At 42.6% G+C, this 24296-nt stretch overlaps 1 protein-coding gene across 4 annotated transcripts in view; it reads left to right on the forward strand.

Moving 5' to 3' along the window:
- The window catches only part of sox13 (SRY-box transcription factor 13), a 62328-nt gene extending 38768 nt beyond the window's left edge, over positions 1 to 23560 (forward strand). For 2 of the 4 annotated variants that reach the window (XM_074640727.1, XM_074640592.1), the window contains exons 4-14: positions 2783 to 2869; positions 4445 to 4617; positions 5502 to 5570; positions 5688 to 5811; positions 9132 to 9205; positions 9822 to 9972; positions 11793 to 11917; positions 14317 to 14395; positions 15753 to 15923; positions 17208 to 17424; positions 19271 to 23560. In XM_074640727.1, coding sequence (XP_074496828.1) covers positions 2783 to 2869; positions 4445 to 4617; positions 5502 to 5570; positions 5688 to 5811; positions 9132 to 9205; positions 9822 to 9972; positions 11793 to 11917; positions 14317 to 14395; positions 15753 to 15923; positions 17208 to 17424; positions 19271 to 19565 — 1565 coding nt within the window. In that variant the 3' untranslated portion in view covers positions 19566 to 23560. The remainder of the gene's footprint in view (positions 1 to 2782; positions 2870 to 4444; positions 4618 to 5501; positions 5571 to 5687; positions 5812 to 9131; positions 9206 to 9821; positions 9973 to 11792; positions 11918 to 14316; positions 14396 to 15752; positions 15924 to 17207; positions 17425 to 19270) is intronic. The other 2 variants (XM_074640659.1, XM_074640798.1) reach the window with 2 other exon arrangements.
- The last annotated feature ends 736 nt before the right edge of the window (positions 23561 to 24296 follow it).

Raw genomic sequence — 24296 nt, forward strand, 5'->3', positions numbered from 1 at the left:
TAGTTATACCTCTGAGCAGACAAATCCTCGCGCACCCCCTGAGATCTTTGGCGCCCTCTTAGGGGGGGCCCACACGTTGGGCATGATGTTCATTTAGTAAATTATGGTCCCATTTGGAGTCAAATAGACCATAAAGCAGGGGATGATTTAGGGCGTGGCTACCTTGTGATTGACAGGTCGCTACCACGGCGTTGTCCGGTCTGGGAGTTGTCCGTGTTTTCGTCTTACAACTTTAACCCTTTCACAGTGTGTTTTCACTTCATCAAAGTTAATTGCAATGTTTCCGTCGCCTAAAAATGTCTTATTCAGCGTTCGGGTGTACTTAGTTCCAACCTCTCGCGTCACGTCTGGTTGCAAAAAAACAAGATGGCGACGACCAAAATGCTGAATTCAAGGCCTCAAAACAGCAGTCCACAAACCAATGGGTGATGTCATGGTGACTACGTCCACTTCTATACTCCTATACAGTCTATGGGTTTACCATGTTCACAACTATTGAATGAATTGCAATCAAATTTGGTTCAGACATTCATGGTCTACTACTGACCCTGTATGGATAGTGGACAGTAGTTGCCAGTGTCAGCTATGACACCTCCAGGGTGACGGACCAGTGAAGGCTGCTGTTTTGGAGCAGCAAAGAAGAAGAATTGATTTCCAGTAAAACAAATCAACTTTTTTCTGGGTTAATAAATGATGATATCGGATCGGTGCACAGACTGGCGTACTCGGCGATACCTGATCCCCAATTATGGGCAGTGCTGGAAGCATTTCCGATACTGGTATCGGTAACTATTGGATGGATCATCATCAGGTGATTCGGGTCTGAGCATTTGATTTATTGATCATTGTTGGGACGTTTAGAGCAGATAGATAGATAGATAGATAGTTGTACTTTATTGATCTCAAATTAGGAAATGATGTTGTTGTGTTACAGCAGTAGGTTATCCAGGTGATACACAGGAACAGTAAATACACAACAAATAAACATATCAACATTAGAGATAAATATCTGTCGTATACACAATATGAAGAATATATTAGAATAGACTATAAAAATACCAGACTACTACAGCCAACATATAAAATATAAACATAGAATAACCCACTATATACATTAGCAAAGTGCGCAATAACAGACTATATACATTAGCAAAGTGCGCAATAACATACTATATACATTAGCAAAGTGTGCAATAACATACTATATACATCAGCTAGTGTGCAATAACAGACTATATACATTAGCTAGTGTGCAATAACAGACTATATACATTAGCAAAGTGCGCAATAACATACTATATACATTAGCAAAGTGTGCAATAACATACTATATACATTAGCAAAGTGTGCAATAACATACTATATACATTAGCAAAGTGTGCAATAACAGACTATATACATTAGCAAAGTGCGCAATAACATACTATATACATTAGCAAAGTGTGCAATAACATACTATATACATCAGCTAGTGTGCAATAACAGACTATATACATTAGCTAGTGTGCAATAACAGACTATATACATTAGCAAAGTGCGCAATAACATACTATATACATTAGCAAGTGTGCAATAACATACTACATACATTAGGCAAGAGTGCAATAACATACTATATACATTAGCAAGTGTGCAATAACATACTATATACATTAGGCAAGAGTGCAATAACATACTATATACATTAGCAAGTGTGCAATAACATACTATATACATTAGCAAGTGTGCAATAACATACTACATACATTAGGCAAGAGTGCAATAACATACTATATACATTAGCAAGTGTGCAATAACATACTATATACATCAGCTAGTGTGCAATAACATACTATATACATTAGCAAGTGTGCAATAACATACTATATACATCAGCTAGTGTGCAATAACATACTATATACATTAGCAAGTGTGCAATAACATACTACATACATTAGGCAAGAGTGCAAGTTACAGTTTTTGAAAAAAATCACCAACTCTGGCTTTAACTTTGATCAAATCAATGAAAACTGCAGTTGATGCACTTTTTTAATGTTGTAGAAGAGGTTGTTTGTAAAGCGCTCGCTATCATGAGAGACTGTAAACTGACTTGTATTTGGATCTGCACTTAATTCACCTCAACAAGTACTCACCATTCACCTCAATATTGTATTTGAAACATCGGTATCAGTCTCCTCTCTGCACACATATACTCACATCTATACAATTTTCTCACCGAGCAGACTTTGACGACTCCATATCGTACGTGTTTAAGTGCACTACGTTCTGCTGCTATTCAGCATTAAACAATGCAGTCTGCTGGAGATCGATGCGTAGAAGTGACAGTTTGTCTAGCGAGGCGAGGCGAGGGTGTTGTTTTGGTTCCTGAATGGGTTCGTTTGGTTTTTTTTGTCTGAGTTTGTTCAATCCCTCACATGTGGAGTAAAAAGGCTGCTCTCCGAGCTGCTCCCGAGACTCTCCCTGCCCTCCAGTCTTTCACCAGCCTGCACTCCTCGCCTTACATTTTTTCTCAAATTCTCTCCACCGGCTGACCTTGGATTGTTCTCTGTCCAAATATCGATCCACTCAAACACTCAAAAACTTCTCCCGGAGACACACAAACAACCTCTGCCCTCCGGCACCTCAAATGTCTTCTTCAATCAATGCCATTAGGAAGGCAAAGGAGAGGGCTGAGAAAGTAGTTTGGCGTCAGATGGAGTTTATTTGACAGAAAATATTTTTTCACGCCATCTAGTGCAGCCCAGTGTGGCTCTGCTGAGTACCTGTTGTGTCCTGTTAACAGTAATGCCTACCATTGAGAAGCTGCTGAATGCTGACTGGAAGGAGAAACTTCTGGATAAAAGCACAGTGGGGGCAGGACAACTGAAAGGTCAGCTTTCAAACACTACTAACACATTTATATACCATTTATATCCCACTTATACACCATTATTTCCAACACATTACTATGTGATTGTGCAAATATCTGCCATATTTCTTTCATCGGCCATGATCCTCATCTGCTTTGTTAACTGGAAAAATGTTATACAACACATTTCAAAAAGATACCAGGCTGTTTGCAGTAATTTGGTACACCACTGCTCGGATAATTTTGCTGTCAAAATTGTTGGTTTCCTCTGGTGTTCCTTCTAAAATCAGAGTAAGTTGGGACAAAAGAAACAAACAAAAAGACACATCTGGAGGAGACAGAAGCAGGAGGACATGGCGAGCCAAATTATATGTATTATCACCAGGCGGCAGACGTTCAGATGTCCGGAGGGACGCGGATGCGATCGTCCCAGTGTCGCAAACACACTTAGTGTGGGGTTTGCTGTTATCTAAGTATCTCTGTTTAGTTTGTTGTCCTCGCTTGTACTTTTAGCAAGTTGTGACAAATACATCAGTAATATAATAAAGATGGTTTCCTCTTGTTAGAAGAAACCAAATAGTCCTTGTTGTTGTTTTGCTGAATGAAATCGAGGAGGAACGTTTCAACCCAGAAAAAGCTTTTGTATGATGTTTATAATAAGATTATGATAACTAGTATCTAGTACAGAATGTAGAGTTAGAAACTGAGGGAATATCTCTTAAGCTGCTAAAATGCTCCTTTATGTTCTATATAGCTAGTCTCTAATGGTACGTGTCCACAGGATCCATGCTTCCCATTCATTTTAAGCAGCTGTGCAATGCATTCTGGGTTAGCTTGGCGACACAATTTGAGAGAGACGAAGCGTCACGACGGCCGTTCCTCATTTGCATAAAGTTGAGGTCTAGTCTGCTTTATGCAAATCACAGGCGTCTGACACGTCTGGAAACTCCCGAGAAACTTTTAAACTAAACGTTGTCGATCCAAAATAAAGACGAATCAGTAACTGCACGACTTATTTAACGTTAACGTTGGCTGATAGCAGGAGGAGAGCTAGTTAACGTTGGCTGATAGCAGCCGGCGGGCAGCACACAGTGGTGGAAGAAGTATTCAGATCTTTTACTTGAGTAAAAGTAGCAATACTACGGTGTACAAAATACTCTGTTACAAGTAAAAGTCCTGCATTCAAAATCTTACTGAAGTAAAAGTACAAACGTAGCTTCTATTAGCTTCAAAATATACTTAAAGTACCAAAAGTAAAAGTTTATTACACAGCTACTTAATTAATAAATCAATAATTTGATACATAAACAGTTCACCAGAGTCCGACATCAGAACTTGGCCCATAGCAACAGTCTGTTATACATAGCAACAGTCTGCTATACGTAGCAACGGTCTGTTATACATAGCAACAGTCTGCTATACGTAGCAACGGTCTGTTATACATAGCAACAGTCTGCTATATGTAGCAACGGTCTGTTATAAAGAAATATCAGACCGTAGAATGCCGTGATTAACCAATCAGAATCAAGTATTCAAGTATATATATAAGTGCTGAAGCAGTTTTTGGAGAGACCTGACCCTCTGACCCCCCTCCAGGTACCCCCGAGGCTCTGGCAGAGAAGGAGCTCCAGCTGCTGATGATGATCAACCAGCTGAGCGGTCTGAGGGAGCAGCTGCTGGGAGCTCACTCCGAGCAGAGGAACATGGCCGCCCTGCTGCTGGAGAAACAGCAGCAGCAGATGGAGCTGGCCCGACAACAGCAGGAACAGGTACCGATCGCAGAATCACACCACAATCCACATGTGTACAGTGAAGCGCAGTTAGTTGTTGGGGGTTCAGATTGAGTTCCCTGATTGATGATGGTCACCTCCACTGTGTGCACTCGTGTCTGTTGGGCCACATGCTTACGATTAAGGATGCACCGATACCATTCTTTCTCAGACCGAGTACAAGTACAAGTACTTACATTTGGGTACTCGCTGATATGGAGTACCGATACAACGACTTCTCTTTGCCAAAGTGACACACGGCAGGCTGGGGAGCCGGATACGAGGCGGTGCGCCGCGACCGGTTCTAGGATGGCTTAGAAAGGCTCGGGGTGAAGATGCTTCCCGGGGCCGTGGCCAAAGTGCTCACTGCGCCCTCTCTCCCCGCCGGGGAGGGACAGGGCCCCCTGCTCCCGGTATGACTGTCAACCGGGGCGGACTGTCCTTAGTGCGCCCCAACTGCGTTGTTCCCCGAGTGCGGGGCTCGGCCCACGTAAAAGGCGCCAGGGGTCTGCAGCGATGTTGGCAACCCACCCGACCCGTCATGAAACACGGACCAAGGAGTCTAACGCACGCGCGAGTTAGAGGGCTGCAAGCAAAACCCCTTGGCGCAATGAAAGTGAGGGCCGACGCAAGCCGGCTGAGGTGGGATCCCGGCCTCGCGGGGTCGGGCGCACCAACGGCCCGTCTCGCTCGCACCGTCGGGGAGGTGAGGCGTGAGCGTGTGCAATAGGACCCCGAAAGATGGTGAAGAGAGTTTAACGTCACGCCGCCGTACAGTGGTATCGGTGCTGTTGTATCGGAGCCGTTTTGCGAGTACGAGTACATGAGCACGTATCGGACCCTATACCCGATACTGGTATGATGATGATGTCTTGTGTTCTCAGATCGCCAAGCAGCAGCAGCAGCTCATCCAGCAGCAGCACAAGATCAACCTGCTGCAGCAGCAGATCCAGGTCAGCTCCACCTCGTGACCTTCAGACGGCTTCACGTGCAGCATTACTAGCATAATGATTACAAATGAGACGTTGAACTTTTCTGTAAGGATGCATTTGTCCTCTGCCTCGTCCCAGCAGGTGAACATGCCCTACGTGATGATCCCGGCTTTCCACCCCAGCACCCAGTCCCTCTCGGTCTCCTCCGAATCCCAGATGACCCAGATGACCTTACCGCTGCAACCGATCCCCTGCAAACCAGGTCAGTCACCAAGCTAGCAGAGAGCTTCCAGCTTTGGGAGGAGTTGGCTTTAAGACACACCGGCTCCCAGATAAAAACATTGTTCTTCATGAACTGGTCAATTTTGAGTTTTTGGGCTATTTTGCTTCCATAACATCAGACTAGTTTCAGACTAGTGGAAAGAAAACATCCAAAATACACATTTAGGTGTTTATTTCACTACTATTTCTATTTCTATTTGTAGATTTCTCCTAAATTCACCAAAAGTCATCATTAGATAATGCATCATTTGCATATTTAAACATTCAGATTTCTGTGCTGGAAAGTCATGCAAATTAGCACATATTTGATAAGGTAAAACCTCATTTGCATATTTAAACATAACATTTTAGTAGAGTAAGTAATCAGCTGGGGAAGTTTCATGCTGATATCTATAAGTAATTTTTTTTTTTACCCTATTCACCTGATATGTCTCCTCTTAAAGTCAATTGAATAAATATATTTACATTTATTCTTTATTATTCGCAAATAAATCACACATTCTTTTCTGTTCAAAATGTACCTTAAAGGGAGATTTGTCAAGTATTTAATACTCTTATCAACATGGGAGTGGGCAAATATGCTGCTTCATGCAAATGTATTTATATATATTTAGCATAACGGCTGTCAGTGCCCATTTTTTCCAAAATTTTGCGTATGTTTGGAGCGTTATTCAGCCTTCTTGTCGATAAGCTAGTATGACATGGTTGTAGTCATGGTAGTAAAGGATCGCTTAGGTTTTCTAGTTTCATATGATGCCAGTATCTTCACTCTAGCTTTAAAACTGAGCCCACTACTAAAAATCACAAGCTGCGTTAACGTGTTATTATTGTTAACTTTGACAGCTCTAATGAGAAGTGTTGTCTTCACCTTCATCCGGCAAAGCTTCGAATATGAACTATAAGATACCTCTACGCTCCGTCTGGGTGCTTGCGATCGAGATTCGTTCCATCAACTTAACTTTATTAACAACGTTAAATTAAATGGGGCTCAATAATGTTCCGTATTAAAATCTACATTCTGTGTCATCGTGATGTTTCTTTCCTTTTTGTCAGTTCTTTCAGAGCCTATTCTCACGCTCCCTGTTGTGAAGACAGAGTAAACACTGTGCTGTAAAGTTGTCCACACATCGCCGTCCACTGGGCAACGTCTTCCTTCTCACTTGTTTTTGGAGAGAAACTTAAACATATTCATGCACTTCAACTCAAGGCCTGTACTTTAAACGAAAGGCATCAGTGAGCTACAAACGCAGACTTCAAGTTGAACAATATGGTTGATAGTAGCTTTCACACACTTATGTTTGTACAGTTAGCAGGCTATAGAGGGGGCACGGCTTAGAAAGCAGCCGCTTTGTGCAGTTTTTGCTTTCACAAGTCTTAAAAGCTGTGCTCGTGGGTGACCTTGTCTTCTCTATCTTTTCAAACCTAAAAGACACAAGGCCAGTCTTTAAAACATTGTAGGCGGAATTTAAGGATAGACATTCATTTGCTTTCATGAAATGTGTGTGTGTGTGTGTGTGTGTGTGTGTGTGTGTGTGTGTGTGTGTGTGTGAGAGCTTCAGAGTGTTTTGACAGATGAATGTAAAAAAAGTTGTTGAAGGACTGTCGGGTTGTGTGGAAGAGGTCAGCTATAGCAGGAATGTGAGGCTGTGTTTTCTATGAAGGAATGAACGCAGTAATGGACTGATGAACTGTTTGATTTCATTTCAGTAGTGTCTTCTATTCGTTTCTTTATTTGCATAATAACTTCACCTGGACGTTGTATTTTGGGGATCTTCCCCAGAAGTCCAAACACAGCCAATAGGAGCGCTCTCTCTCTAAAATCACTAGGGATGCACCGATACCACTTTTTTTCAGACCGAGTACAATTACAAGTACTTACATTTGGGTACTCGAGTACCGATACGAGTACTTCTCTGTGCCTAAAGACCCTTGTTAACAGCCAGCTGGAGGGTGTGAGCGACACACAGCAGGCTGGGGAGTCCCGCATACGAGGCGCTGCGCCGCGACCGGCTCTAGGTCGGCTTGGAAAGGCTCGGGGCGATGGTGCTTCCCGGAGCCGTGTCACCGGGGCGGACTGTCCTTAGAGCGCCCCAACCACGTCGTGCCCCCAAGGCGGGGCTTCGCCCACGTAAAAGGCGCCAGGGGTCTGCGGCGATGTTTGCAACCCAGCCGACCCGTCTTGTATTACGGACCAAGGAGTCTAACGCATGCGCGAGTCAGAGGGTGCAAGCAAAAGTGGCGTAATGAAAGTGAGGTCTGGCGCCGATGCACCGATATTCGCTTTGTTGACTGCCATCAGCCTCATCTGCATATTAGATGACGTTCGCCGATGGCAGTGGTCGATGTTTATCTGTTGTGTCGCATCAATTTTGCGGCTAAATGTTGTGTTGATTATTTGCGGCCGGTCTTGGACGGTTGCAAAAAATATACTGCCTGCAGCCACTTGAAGGTACAATTTGAACAGATAAAAAATGTGATTGATGAGATGAATTTGTGATTCGATTGACAGCCCTAATATATATATATATATATATATATATATATATAATATATTTTGTTTGTATTTATTCATTCATTCATTCATATCATTTCAACAGGACAGATGTGATTGGCATGTTATGTGATTGGCTGTCCATTCACTCCGACCAAAGCAACAGCCAATCATAAACTGTGTGGCTATCAGCACTGATCTTTGCAATGAGGCTCATTTGCATAGAAAGGGACCAATTTTGCACCAAATGTCTGCACATTACCTCCTTTACAGATGTGCAAATAACACAGGAACACGAGACACTGTTTAATGGCCGCCTGTCATTATACTATAAAAAGCAGAAAGTTGATCAATGTTGCATGACATTTATATGTTTCCTTTTTCTAATATACTGTATGTGCTTTATTATTGTGATGGTTAAAATAGACTAAATGAAAAACGAAAGTATATATTACACAACAATGAGCTGCTAGCTGTACATTGTCCCGCTTGAGTCCGACATCAGAACTGCGCCCATAGCAACGGTCTGTTATACATAGCAACGGTCTGTTATACATAGCAACGGTCTTCTATAAAGACATAACAGACCGCAGAACGCCGTGATTGACCAATCAGAATCGAGTATTTAACACAGCCGTGTATTATACTATAAAGGAACTACGGTGTGTGTGTGTGTGTGTGCAGAAGGGTCACTGACATTTCAGTTAGCTAGCGAGTGCTAATAATCACCAAACGTTGTGTTCCTTGGCAAATCAAGAGTTATTCGATTGTTCATGTTTTTCATGCATACAATTGTCCACCTTCCACAGCCGTGGACTATCCCATGCAGCTGCTGCCGAACCCTCACCCCGCCCCCGTCAAGAGGAGCAGCTCCTACCGACAGGTACAATATTACTGCACTGTAGTATATTTATTGTGTCAGTCAGACGTTTAACTGTTCATATCAATGTAACAAACTTGTTTCCTTTAAAGACAAACATGCATAAACCTATATTATACATCCAAAGTGCAACAATGACTTAAGGCAGCGTGTTTGTTTAGTGTACAGAGTGCGTGTATCTACTATATACGGTTAAAGAAAGTGATTCCCTCCAGATTTAACAGACAATGTACTTGTGTGTGGTATTTGGGAGGCTGAAAAAGCTCTTGGAACACACCACACCCTCTGTTCCCAGTGTTAATGTGTGTGGTATAGGTGTGTGTGTGTGTGTGTGTATGTGGTCTGAACTGTGTTTGCACGGCTCGTTCTCAAGCTCGAGATAGACCAACGCAGCTTAGATAAACAAAAGGGAAGAGAGGACGAGGTGAGCGCGAAGACAAAAGACCAGCGACGCTACAAAGGTGTGACAGATGCGCTCCGACATGCCAAATATGCCGTGCATAACCGGAATAAATGCACACACCCTCGCCCTTTTGCGGTTTGCGTCTGAATGTGTGCTAAAGTAGGCCCGGGCCCCACCCACCCCTGCTCATCTACTCTCTTCACTGTGTGTGTTTAGGAAGCCAGTCAGCCCTTGAACCTGACCTCCAAGCCAAAGGGGCTGGAGCTGGGGAAAACACCCAGTCCGCAGAGCATGGAGCTGGGATCGCTGTACAGGTCCAGAGACCTCCAGAGAGAAGTGAACCACAGCCCGCCACGATCGGCCCTCAGTGAGTTACGCTGACAGTTGACGTTAATTGTTGCATCCCAACAGCTCCTCTAAGGTGCTGGAATCAAAGTTGTGGTGTTAGACACCCTCTATGTGTCTGGTTTGTCTCAGTATCAGAGTCTCCTTCGTGCTTATAAAACTTCTTTAAAGGTACAGGTGGAGGTTGTTACCACTAGTAGCGCTATGGAGCAATGATTTTAAGAGCGGGTCCCCGTTTTGTGTGTATCTATTTAAATCAAAAGTTAAAAAAAACATCCAAACATAGTGGCTTTAAATTTCAAAGGGTGACACCCGAGGCATGACCTGGTCAGTTTTGAGATTTTGGGCTATTTTGGTTCTTTTTCTTTTGATCTTCTTTCAGACTATTGGAAGGAAAACATCCAGAATACACATTTAGGTGTTTATTGGTCTATTTGTGTCTGTAGATTTTTCCTAAATTCACTAAAAGTTAGCATTAGATAACGCCTCATTTGCATATTTAAACATTACATTTCAGAAAACTTTGTTGTTTGGAATTTTTTGTTTTGTTTAGTCATTATTTTCAGATTAACGGAGTGATTAAAAAGAGTTATCTAAAATTCCCTCTGTAATAACCTCTGACACTGTTATTGAAATGTATGCAAATTAGCAAACTATTGATAACATAATGATTCATTTGCATATTTACACAAACATTTTCAGAAAACTTATAATACAAAAAATAATTGCCTTAATGTAAGTAATAAACTGGGGAAGTTTCATTGTGATATTTCTTAGTTCTTTTTTTTACCCTATTCACCTGTAGTGTTTTCAAAATGTATGAAAATTTACAATCCATATCTTTAAAGGCTGTTTTCTCAAAATGAGTTGTTTCTCAGAATCTGAGCCAGAAATCTCCACTTCAGTAACACTTACATCCTCCAAACTTCCCAGTTTCATCCCTATCGGTTTGTTCATATATCATTCATAGCCTGAATTATACAACATTTTATTCCTTAAAACATGGCGAAAATTGGCTTTTTTATGTCTGTTGACAGTATTTTCTGATTTAAGGAGTGATAAAAAGAGATATCCAAAATTCTCTCTGCAAAAAACTTTGGCTCTAACATGTCAACAAAAGGAAACAAAAAGTTTGAACCTGGCTTTATCCAATGTTCAGATTTATGTTCTGGAAATGTATGCAAATTAGCACATATTTAATAACATAATGCCTCATTTGCATATTTAAACATCCATTTTCAGAGAACTTATAATACAAAAAGTAATTGCCTTTTGTTCGCTCACTTCCCCGCTCTGTATGCAAATAACCACGTATAAACACTTGACTAAAACAGCAGACGTTGTGACGTAATATTACATGAATATCAGTAGTAATATCCTACATATTTGTGAATTTGGGTACATTTTATTCACATCAAAATATAAGATTATTGTACCGGCGGTCCCCGGGGACCTCCGTGCCGCAGACACCGCCACCTTTTCCAGGCAACAGCGGCGTACAGAGCTTCAAAGAGTCGGGTGTGAGCTCCGTGCAGAGCACCGGAACAAAGACACCGACACATCTCCGACAGCACTTTGCGTCCCTAGCCTGATAGTCTGTAGATATGTAGCCTATAGATAAGACCGACAGAATACAGTAGAGCACAGAAGCCGTTTCCATGCCATGAGGCTCGTTGTGTCTGTCTATTCACATGAGGAGCTAAGTGAGACGCCGCGGATCCCAGCGGGACGTCAGTTGAGTAGGCGGTCCTCTGAATGTGATCAGAGCGATCGGATCTCGATGCGTCTTGAGTGCTAGGTTCCTCGTTGTCCTCCTTCCTTGACCCGTGTTTTTGTCTCCAGGTTTCCTCGGAGATGGCGATGTGGTCACCCAGGCCATCCACGATGCCCAGCAGCTCCTGAGGGGCCACGGCGCCGGAGGGCGAGAGAGGGAACGGGAGAGAGAGAGAGACGGCGGCAGGAAGATGGTGAGCTGATGTCCAATCTGGTTTCTGTTCAGACATGCGCCTCGTTACGTAAATATGATAGCACATATTTACATGACTTTTACATAAAAGACAAAAAGTTAATCTCACCAGGTCCGACCATAACATTTCTGTAACGCCTCTAACACGGTACGAGTCTGAGTCCAGTCCTGTACGATTATCTTAAAGGCTACAGCAGCAAGATAAGACCTGCACACGGGGAATGTAAATGCATGTTGTGTTATTGCAGCCTCTCTTTTCCTTCTCACAGAGACTTCTTCACATCTTTTTCTGTGTGGTTTTCGCCAGAATTCTTTTCTATCTTCCATTTCTTTTTTTACTCTTTGATGCAAATACAGTATATACAAGTGCTCAGAGGCAAGTGAGAATATTTTTTCTAAGTCTGATTTAAATTGTTTTAGCTCCTGTTTTTATGACTTAAAAACAGGTGAAAAAAGGTTTTGCTAAGATAATATTTCTTATTTATTTTATTTATTTATTTATTTATTTATATTTATTTATTCATTTATTCATTCATTCATTCATTTATTTATTCATTCATTCATTTATTTCTTTATTTATTCATTTATTTATTTTTTTATTTTTTCATCTGTGAAACAGGTGCAGCCTCTTGTGGATAAAATGGGTATTACAACAACAAACACTTGCCAGAAAAAAGTAAATTAGAAAAATGATCCAGGCAAAACTTTTTTTCCTTACCTGTTTCACAGATGGTGTTCTTAAAGCTGAGGTAAGCGAGATTGGAGCAAATATGAACAGTAAAATAAAATGGTCGCTATATCGTGACAGTAGTACATGAAACAGGTAACCTGAAAAAAATCATGTGCCTAAGTGTGAGAACAAGCAGTAAGAGCTGATCTGAGGTCTGCTGTCCAGCTGCCGTTTATGAGAGCCGGCTGTCAATCACTCGCAAACTCTGACCAAACGGTGAAACTAGGCAGCGCTGATCAAATATGAATCAATATTCTGTTACGTTAATGCCTATTTCTCTCCTCAGATGTTCTCAGAACCATCTTGTAGTGCACGGTTTAGCTGTAAAATGAGAAAGTTTGTGACGCCGCCGCCATTGTAGAAATCTGAACGCTCTCTCTGAAATGACCTGTGATTGGTCAAAGTCTCCCGTCACGAGCTAGATGTTCTAAAGCCTGAAAACAGAGCCATGAGGAGGAGCAGAAGTCTAGTTTTCTCTCAGAACACGTGAATTACAATATGCTGAAAGGTTATTATGGGATTGTTGCCCAATGATGCCAAAAGTATACTGCCTACTGCAGCTTTAATGTAATTAGCTGGAGTTTGTCTAATGCAAATACCCTCAAACTGTTAGGAAACGCTCACAGTCTGTCCGTCTTGCGAGGTGGTCTTATGGGGGGTCAGAGTCAGGTTTAGGGTTACAGGGATTCATGCTTCTCCTGAGGATTTAACCAGCTGTAGTGTAACCACACACAGGAGCACATTGTAACAGCTCAGTATTATCCTCCCGGAACATAAACACCGTGTGGAAGAGACAAAGAAGTTATGCGTCTGTTGTTTCTATTATTAGCAATTGAAAGAGAGGCTGCGTAACATTCAGTGTCCTCTGACAAAGATGCTATCAACTGCTGTTCTCGTGTGCTACAGTGAAAACATGTTTTAATTGCACACATGACTTCAGTGTTTGTAGATTTGTGCTGTTAAAGCAGCTCAACCCTGGCTGTTATTTTTTGTTTTGGTTCTTGTAAAAATTGTCTTCTATTCTGGTCTTCTGGTTTTCATTCTTTGAGGTGGCTGAAGCTTTGGTCTCAGCCTCGTCCTGGAGCAACAGCTGTTGCAGCCTCACAATACCACAAAGGCCTCAGTGTGGCATTGACTGAGCCACCTGCCCTCTCTCTTTGTCCACAGTAATACTGTACTCTGTTGCTCTCCTCCTCCTCTCCTCCATTATCCTGCTCCATCTCGCCCTGCTGCTGCTGCCGCCGCTGCTTTAACACTGATCACTGACCTATTTTGGTATTACACTCCACCGAATGGGGATAAATAACGTTTCACAGCACGGGAATGGACGATAGTGTGATAGTTTACATTCCCAACTATGCCTCTTCTCCTTCACCTCTCCTCCCTCAGACAATAAACACCATTCTTCCGTTGTCACTTCCTTCCTTTGCATTTACAGCTCTGCATTTAAACAGCAGCTGATATGGCGAGCGGTGCGGTTCCTTTACCTTAAATAGCGCTCTGTGAAACACATGCGTGCCTCGAAACACTCCCTCTGTGGACGCACGGGTCATCTTTTTTACTGCAGGCGAAATTCAAATCGCCTCTTTGTGCTGGAGTGTGAATATCTGTGTGACTTAACTGCATGTCTGACTTCATCCCTCTTTGTCTTTTTATTTTTATGTCTTCAGGAGTATAAAGATTCTCCGCGCAGCGAGAGAATTTCTCACGCTGAGCGCGGCGAGGACCACCTCAGCAGTGACTCTGAGGGTAGGTGTCCCCGGAGGAGCCTGCTTATTCATAATGAATGGCCTTCGTCATTGATGTTTGCCAAAATGGGTGAATAATAATGTGTTTAAAGAGGACCTATTATGCTTTTTTACCTTTTCCCCTTTCCTTCAGTGTGTTATATCATTTTTTGTGCATGTAAAAGGTCTGCAAAGTTACAAAGCCCAAAGTTCACGCCAAAGGTAGCACATTTGCATAACGGCTAGTTTGGCACGCCTTCAAACAAAGCTAGTTAGAGCGGAGCTGGAGCGGAATCTGAAGAGTTTGGTTCGGTTGACCAATCACGACGGTGGGCCAGCTGACCAATCAGAGCAAAAATAAATAAATACATGATTAAATATAGCAAAAATAATATTAAAAATAAATGTAGCCATTAGATAATTGATAAAATGTGACACAAATTGATATTTCTGTTTTAATTTGCTTATTTATTTATTTATCTTTGTATTAATTCCCTTATTTATTTACTATTTTGTTTAATTCTTCCTTTTATTTATTCATGTATGTATTTATTTTTATTAATTTTTAAATGTATTTATTTAATTTTGTATTTATCTGTTATTTATCTTATATTTATTTATGCATTTGTTTTTACACGATTTGCATTTCCCCCCTTATTTATTCCCCAAACCTTTTTTTTCTATATTCTTTTCTTTTTCTGAAGCTGAACTGTCACATTTTATCAGTTAATTAATGACTACATACATTTTTTATATTATTTTGCCACATTTAATAATATATTATTTACTTATTGAGTCATTTATTTATTTATTTTTTATCATATATTTTTTTTATTTTGTCATGTTCCGTCCTCCATAATAATCCAGTTACGCAGCATTACTTGGATTAAAGTAATATAATTGCTGGTTTGGAATTAGTAATCCACATTACACATTTCATTACTGGGAAAAGTAATAATATTACAGTAACGTGTAACTGCCCAACACTGATTATATTGCTTTATAACTATGTATATAATGCATAATAGACATGGGCGTCATCGAAAATGTTACCTAACTGTCTATTTTGAAGGCAGTATACTATACTAGTTATAGAAAAAAAGTCCACCACCACCTCCTCGATCAGCTGTATCAGAATGTGTCATCTTCTTCTAGAAGTGTGGAAGCTTTAATGAACAGGATGGAGAATGTGGGTGGGGAAAGTGAATCATGTCTGCATGTGAAGTAGGAGGTTTGTGGGTGAAGAGAAACTTTCCCTTCAATGAGTAAAGGTTAATAACCAGGTGAGGTAGCAGAGGGCTTGACTACAAGAAGAAACAGAGACATATGAGTAAAACCTTTAGTGATGTCCTCTCTGACTGTAGTCCTCTCTCCTGTAGGTGCCCTGCCCGTCTCCAACCCGGGCAGCTACGTTGAGACCCGGCCCCCTCCCTCCTCGGGCCACATCAAGAGACCCATGAACGCCTTCATGGTGTGGGCCAAAGACGAGCGCCGCAGGATCCTGCAGGCCTTCCCCGACATGCACAACTCCTCCATCAGCAAGATCTTGGGTGAGCCTTTAGCGCTGGGTCGCTGGGTCGGGTGGGTTTCACTCTGTGCCTCTACATCTGAGACACCTGCTGGTCCCACCACACACACACACACACACACACACACACACACACACACACACACACACACACACTGGCCTGAATCCCTTTCCTTGGACCAAACATTTACATTCCTTTCTATTGTGGAGAGCTTGTTGTCGGGAGCAACCACCCTTCAGACAGACATGAGGACGTGACTACAAACATGCAGATTATGCACAGTCATATAAACCCTTAATCTACAGGAAGGAGTTCTAAAACCCGGAAATGAGTTCGCATTTTAGAACTTCAGGTTCCTTCATCTGGAAGTTTTTTTTAGTTAGATGCCTGAAATAAGGTCTGTGGTTTAACACAAGCTGAAGAGATTTCAACGTTTTGTTCTACGACGTAAAATATGATAATAAATAATGAATTTTGAAGCCGTTATGTGTCTTTATAAAAGGCGGTTTTCAGTACAAAGGAGCGCAAAAACTAACATTGCTAATTCTTCCTGCCCGCCCTGTCCACGCCAAACAGATAGAGCCAGAGCAACACAACCTCCTCTCCACGCCAAACAGATAGAGCCAGAGCAACACAACCTCCTCTCCACGCCAAACAGATAGAGCCAGAGCAACACAACCTCCTCTCCACGCCAAACAGATAGAGCCAGAGCAACACGACCTCCTCTCCACGCCAAATAGAAAGCGCCAGAGCAACACAACCTCCTCTCCAAGCCAAACAGATAGAGCCAGAGCAGCACAACCTCCTCTCCACACCAAATAGATAGCGCCAGAGCAACACGACCTCCTCTCCACACCAAATAGATAGCGCCAGAGCAACATGACTTCCTCTCCACGCCAAATAGATAGAGCCAGAGCAACACAACCTCCTCTCAACGCCAAACAGGTAGAGCCGGGTGAGGTAGAGGTCACCCCATCTGCCATGTTTGTTTACGCTAAAGTCACGTTTGATCACGAGAGATTTTGCGGGATTTGCTGTTTTTTTTGTCGGGACTCATGAATGAATTTCTTGCTCTATAGGAGCAAGACTGTTAAATTTAACATAACGTTGTTATGTGTGGCGTCTCCCACATTTTCAACATCTGTTAGGATTTGAAAAATCTAGTATAGTGAGGTCCAGCCTCAAGACTAAAGCTAACACAAAAATCCCAGTCAAAACGAAATAAACGTTTTAAGGACGCTCTCTTCCTAACCCGACTTCTGTGACTGAACTCTTTCCATTGTGCTGTTGTGTCTTTGTCTTCAGGCTCCAGGTGGAAGGGCATGTCCAACCAGGAGAAGCAGCCGTACTACGAAGAGCAGGCGAGGCTGAGCAGGCAGCATCTGGAGCGCTACCCGGACTACAAGTACAAACCCCGGCCCAAACGGACCTGCATCGTGGAGGGACGCAGGCTGAGGGTGGGCGAGTACAAGGCCATGATGAAGAACCGCCGGCAGGAGCAGCGAGCGACCTACACGCACAGGTAGAAACCCGACGCACTCGCACGCAGAGACCAGCAAGATAGCGAGCGAGACAGAGTTTGTCCCTGGTAGACAATTCAGTCCATTGCATTTTCTGTGCACCTCCACACACTGCAGACAATGCCTGCAGCTCCCAAAGCTCGTCTTTTATTCTTAAAGACACAAACAAAAGTGGAGTATTGATACCGCAGCTGGGCTGTTTTTCAGTCTGTCCTCGACGATGAATAGCGTGCCTCGCCATTGTTCCCTCTAACTCCTCCAACTAGTTAAGCTGGAGGAGTTGGAGGTTGGAGCTGTTAACAGCGGTTGGTCTTGAGTGTTTTTTTCTGTTTCGCTGTTGTTTTTCTTTGCCACATCTTTTTCTCTTTTAGACTCTTTTCAGAGATAAAATGTCAATATCAGAATATCACGATGGCCTTACACTTTATGATCACTTTATTCAAACCACATTTCTTCAGAGTTTACGGTCTTTACCACCAGCAGCTTTTGTTTCAACTCTTTCAACTGTTGTTTTTGTCATGAATGCTTTTAATACACGAATATTACCTGCAAAAAAGTGGCATACTTTTTTATTTCGGAATGAGATTGTTTTCTTCTGAACTTTCGCACCACAACCATACACCGATCAGCCATGACATTATGACCACCTGCATAATATTGAGTAGGTCCCCCTTTTGTCGCCAAAACAGCCCTGACCCGTGGAGGCATGGACTCCACCAGACCTCTGAAGGTGTGCTGTGGTATCTGGCACCAAGCCGTCAGTAGCAGGTCCTTTAAGTCCTGTATAAGTTGCGAGGTGGGGCCTCCGTGAATCGGACTTGTTTGTCCAGCACATCCCACAGATGCTCCATCGGATCGAGATCTGGAGAATTTGGAGGCCGAGTCAACACCTTGAACTCGTCGCCATCCACATGATGTAAAAGAAAACGTGACTCATCAGACCGGGCCACCTTCTTCCATTGCTCCGTGGTCCAGTTTTGATACTCACGTGCCCATTGTAGGCGCTTTTGGCAGTTGACACGGGTCAGCACGGGACACCCTGACCGGTCTGCGGCTACGCAGCCCCATACGCAACAACCTGCACCTCACTCTGTGTTCTGACACCTTTCTATCGGAACCAGCATTAACTCTTTCAGGAGTTTGAGCTCCAGTAGCTCTTCTATTGGATCAGACCACACGGGCCAGCCTTCGCTCCCCATGTGCATCAATGAGCCTCGGGTCTGACCCTGTCGCCGGTTCACCAGTTTTCTCCTGACCACTGCAGACCGCTCCCACAAGAGCTGCAGTTCTGGAGATGCTCTGACCCGGTCGTCTATCCGTCACTATGTGGCCCTCAAAGTCAAAATCACTCACATCTTTACGCTGGCCCATTTTTTCTGCTTCCAACACAAAGTTCAAAATGTTCACTTGCTGTCTAATATATCCCCCCCACTGCCAGGAGCCATGGTAACCAGATAATCAATGTTATTCCCTTCACCTGTCAGAGGTCTGAATGTTATGGCTGATCAGTGTAGCCATCAACCAATCACGTTGTGCGGAACGGGTTGAGTTTGCGTTCCAATACCCATACTACCATACTATTTAGTATACCAGAAAATGATTTAGTATGTCCCAATAAATGTCAAATGCAGCATGCCAAAAATACCAGGATGTCCTCCTACATCCAGCATTCTTTTCTGACTATTCTGACCCACAATCCTCTGAATACTTCCTGATAACCAGCGTTTGCTGTACACCTGTATCACCTCCATCATATGAAAGGTCAATGTCAATAACTGATGCTTCAATAGAAACAGATTGAAGTTGATTCGTCCTCCGGTCTCATCGTCACTTCCCGTCTTTTTCCAGTCAAACGGAGCCGCAGCAGATCCACTACTCCCACGGCGACGGCCAGTACCCGGGCGGCGGCGTCGGCTCGGTCTCGGTGGCGACCATGCCCTTTCACCCGGCGCTGCTGGAGCACTACCTGCCGCAGGTCCCGCCCACGCTGCGTCGGGTGGAAGACCAGGCCACGCCCACCTCTGTACCCGTCAGAGAGAGAGAGAGGGAACGAGAGAGGGAGCGCCCTCCTCCGTACAGCGAGGGAGAGGAGAGCGACGGGGGAGAGAGGAGCGAGGGGGAACTGGTGCTGCTGACGGACTGAACGGGGAGGGGGGGAGGAAAGGAAAGGAAAATAGAGGTGAGGGATGAGAGGGAAGCCGAGCTCCTTCATAGACACGTCATCAGCTGCTTTGTTTTAGAATTCATACTGAAGGTTTATCGTTTAATCCCTTCTTGTTTTCCTCCCATGTTGACTTTTGTTGACCACCTCATTGGAGGAGAGCTTCAGTAGTATCCATGTGTTCACCTGTTGGAAGGCTCTCTGTGGTTGAAGCAACAGGCCAGTGATGGAGCTGCATGTTATCAGTATGTCAGTACTGCCCCCTGCTGGTAAACGCTGGTTATAACTCAATGGAAAGGAGGAGGAGAGTTGAGAGGCTGTTGCTAATTTATTACATGTAACCAATTTAATTGTCTGGATAGACAGTCTAATTCAAAATTGATCTTGAGGAAAGATTAAGGAGAAAGAATGGAGGTTTATTATTGAAATTCAGAGCAGCAGAGGCTGAGATGTCCTGACTTTTAGTCCCCAGTGTGCTCCAAAAACACTGGATCCTACACTTCCCATAATGCAACTGTTACATTAGAACCTTCCCTTCCTGGCAAATTTCAAACTTCATACCACCATTTTCTAACTCGGGCTTTATATCAAAGAACGTATATCGCCAAGAAGTGAAAGTCAGATGTTCGTTCCATCGCAACGTCGGCGCCCAGCAGCAGAGCTACTCCTCCACCATTTTGGACTGAAAGCGACTACCGGACGCCAGTAAAACGTCCGCCTAATAAGTGCCGTACAAAAGTAAAATAAAATTTCTATTCCATTGTCATATTCTACCAAAATAACCTGTGTTGAACAATAAAATATTATAAATATAATAAGCGTTTTCAGTCCAAAATAGTGGCAGCGGCTGTCGTCAAACAAACACGGGAGTTTCCTCTCTTTGCTTTTAGGCCCCAGTATGGTTCACTGGATCCTACACTTCCCATAATGCAACTTCACACCATGTTACATTAAAACCTTCCCTTCCTGTTAAATGTTGTTTCAAACTCATACCGCCAAGAAGTGAAAGTCAGTTGTTCGTTCCATCGCAACATCGGCGCCCAGCAGCAGAGCTACTCCTCCGCCATTTTGGACTGAAATGGACCACTGGACGCCAGTAAAACGTCCACCTAATAAGTGCCGTACAAAAGTAAAACAAAATTTCTATTTTATTGTCGTATTCTACCAAAATAACCTGTGTTGAACAATAAAATATTATAAATATGAGTGTTTTCAGTCCTAAATGGCGGTTGTCATCAAACAAACACCAGAGTTTCCTCTCTTTGCTTCTATACGGGATCCTACACTTCCCATAATGCAACTTCACACAGTGTTACATTAGAATCTTCCCTTCCTGGTAAATGTTGTCTCAAACTTCATACCGTCATTTTCCAACTCTGGCTTTATATCAAAGAACGTATATCACCAAGAAGTGAGAGTCAGTTGTTATTTCCATCGCAACGTCGGTGCCCAGCAGCAGAGCTAAGCTTCTGCCATTTTGGACTGAAAGCGACTACCGGACGCCGGTAAAACGTCCACCTAAAAAGTGCCGTACAAAAGTATTTCTATTCTATTGTCGTATTCTACCAATTTACAAGTTTACAATCAGCCAATGACATCATCTTCAAGAAGCTGCATCCCAGATCATGTACAGTAAATTAACGATCCTCCTCTTCGTCGTCCTCCCTCATCACCCTGTTTCAGTTGAGCTGTGCTGTGTTATGCTGTATTTGTGTGTCTATCCTCTCCATAGCACGGTGGGTTGACCTCAGCCTTACCTGTTGTTTTTTTTATACCTCTGTGTTTGCTTCTTTGAGTGTTAATTGATTGTCGTGTTGAGCATCTCCTTTCTGTGTATCCAAATGTCAGCTGTTATTTTTTATTTTATTTTTTGCTGCTTTTGAGACGCAGCCTCCCGCAAACATCCACATACAGAAATCATCATTTTCTTCTGGAATTAGTTTCATATTTAAACGTAAAACTACATGCCATTTTATTTTATTGCAGTGACAGATCAATTGGCCCCTGTTTATTAGAAGCTCCATCTGACTAAACTGTTGTCTTCTTATTTCATCTTTTATTTCCCTGTTCCATAGACAGACATCCAACAAATCAATCACATGTCACATGGGAGCAGAAGCTGTTGTTTTACTGTTAGGATGTCCTCTCTCTAAAACTGTGGTGGCTACTACAGAGACGGAGACAATGGTCAGTTAGTGGTTATATGAGGTGTTGACGGTGCTACCCAAAGTGAAAGTTTTGGGTGACTGAACCACTGGTCAACTTCATGAGAACACAGAAACCAAAATCATCCGGTACGTCGACGGCTACGGTGGTCTGTGGTTAACACAAGCTGAAGAGATTTTAACGTTTTGTTCTACAACATAAAATACATCAATAATTAAATTTCTAGGAGGAGTTAGTTAAAGTATAGTGCCTGGAAATGGTAAAATTCAATTCAATTAAAAATGGCCGACTTCCTGTTGGGTTTACGGTATACCTCCAAGAGGCTTTTTTTTACGTCTCAACATGTTACATGTACCTGCCAAATTTCATACTTCTAGGTGAAACCACAATGAGGGGCTCAAATTTATCAATTTTTTAGGGGGCGCTATCGAGCCATTTTTTCACATCCGAAGAAATGATCCCAGAAAATATCACATTTTTCACCAGTCCTGATACATGTGCTAAATGTTTTCACTTTCCGAGCACCTCTAGCTCCTCAAAAATGTGATTACTTTGCGTAAATAATAATAATAATAATAATAAACGAAGCAATTACAATAGGGCCTCGCCGACCTTTGGTCAATGCTCATTAATAACTCATTAATTTTGAAGCCTTTATGTGTCTTATAAAAGGCGGTTGCTAACAAGTGGCTAATCGAGACTACTAAACGTCATCACGCTGACTCGTCCGCCTTTACAGCCTCGTTTTGTTTATAGCCTAACGTTAGCTTTTTACTTCTGGCAATAGCATTCACGCAAATTATTATAGTGGTGTTCATTTGTGGAGATTATCTTGCTGAACAAAACGTGTAAAGTATCATAAACGTTTGTTTACCACAGAGCTTATTTTTCCGCAATAATCCCAAACCCAATGGAACAATCCCATTGGCTTTTTGTCGAGGGAACCAGGGCGATGCTATCTTCCTGGTTGGCCAACAAAAATATCCCTGGAGCACTCGATGCATAACCTCAACCATCTCGCAAAATTTGCGGCAAATCTGCGGCATTTTTCAGTCCGTAATAATCCATTTAGTCGTATATTGTTTTTTACCTCATCATTTTATAACATGTCTGAGGAAAAGCATGTTGTGTACACGACTTCCCGTGTTCTAAACACAAACTCACCAGTTTCATTTGAAGGCACCAAAGGTCTCATGGTGGTACACCGGAAGGGGCGGGGCTTAGCCTCTCTATACCAAGTGAAGGTGGAGTTTTGGAGGCTGTGTGCATCCCAAAAATCACCGTCAGCGGATGAATATGAGGTTGCATTAAATAAAATAGTGCCAAACCTGTTACCTTTGGCTAGCACTTGTGAGCACATGGATAGTTTTGGCGTCTTTGTTCTCATCACTCAATAACCACACTGACCAACAGGACAATTTAACACAAACTTAAATAAACACCGGGGTCAATCCACTTGGAGCTAACCGCAAGGATGACAAATCAAAATGTGGGGAAAAGACACATTTCAGGCGTCGGTGGTCGGGGGGGTCGGGGCTCATCCTTTCCAATCAGGGCTGTGTAGAGTAAAGATGCTGGCTTTTTGTGCACAGAGACGGATATCAGAGGAAAACAATGTTTATCTTATTTTAGCGGAGACACGCTGAGGGAGGAGTCACCTGTCGTTACCCCTGCTGATGTAAATATAGAAAGAGACTTTATTTTGTTTATAAGAGCCTGTGTAATTTAAAGGTGTACGTTTCTTTATGTTTTCAGAGTTTTGTGTTGTTGTTTTTTTTTCTTGAAAGACAATAAATTGGTTGTGCTAATTGTGTCTGGTATGTTTTTTTTTTGAATGTGTGTGTGTGTTGGAGACGGGGTTGTGTGGATCTCTCCCCAACAGGTGGTTCAGTAATTACTTCAGGTCTCCCAGAGGTCGTTCCCACGGTAACACACCACCTCAGCTCATCCCTGCATCACATTATATCAACACGACAGCGTTTTCTTCCCCCTTTTTCTCTCAGCTGGTGAATTAACATCTCATGTAAACTGATTAATCACATGGGGGGAAAGTCTCAGGAAATCAAAATGTAATATTTTTTATCTTAACTCTTTAACTTTGAAACTTGTCAAGCACGGCTGTAACTCATGACACTATTACAGCTGCTCTCACTCCACCAGTATGACGGCTCTGGATCTGACTCACCTGTTATGGATCACAGCTGTGGTGAGTGTGATCAGGTTCACCTGTCTGCCTGTGGTGATGCTTGAACTTTTCATCTAGTGCAATCATCAGGTCAAATTTAAATTTGTTCGCTCTCGTTTCTTCCAACTGAGGAACTAAATTAGGATCTGTGATGACCGAGGCTGAGATGGAGATGATTATTCATGCTTTAATTTCTTCCCGTTTAGATTATTGTAATTGTTTGTTTTGATGTGATTTTAGCTCATCAGCCCTTCGCTCATCATCGCTACTCTTAATTTTGACTTGATGTATTATTTATATTAATGTATAGCACTTTGTGATTTTGTATCTGTGAAAGGTGCTATACAAATAAACTTTATTTA

Source organism: Sebastes fasciatus, chromosome 1 (genome assembly GCF_043250625.1).
Source record: "Sebastes fasciatus isolate fSebFas1 chromosome 1, fSebFas1.pri, whole genome shotgun sequence".
Taxonomy (NCBI): domain Eukaryota; kingdom Metazoa; phylum Chordata; class Actinopteri; order Perciformes; family Sebastidae; genus Sebastes; species Sebastes fasciatus.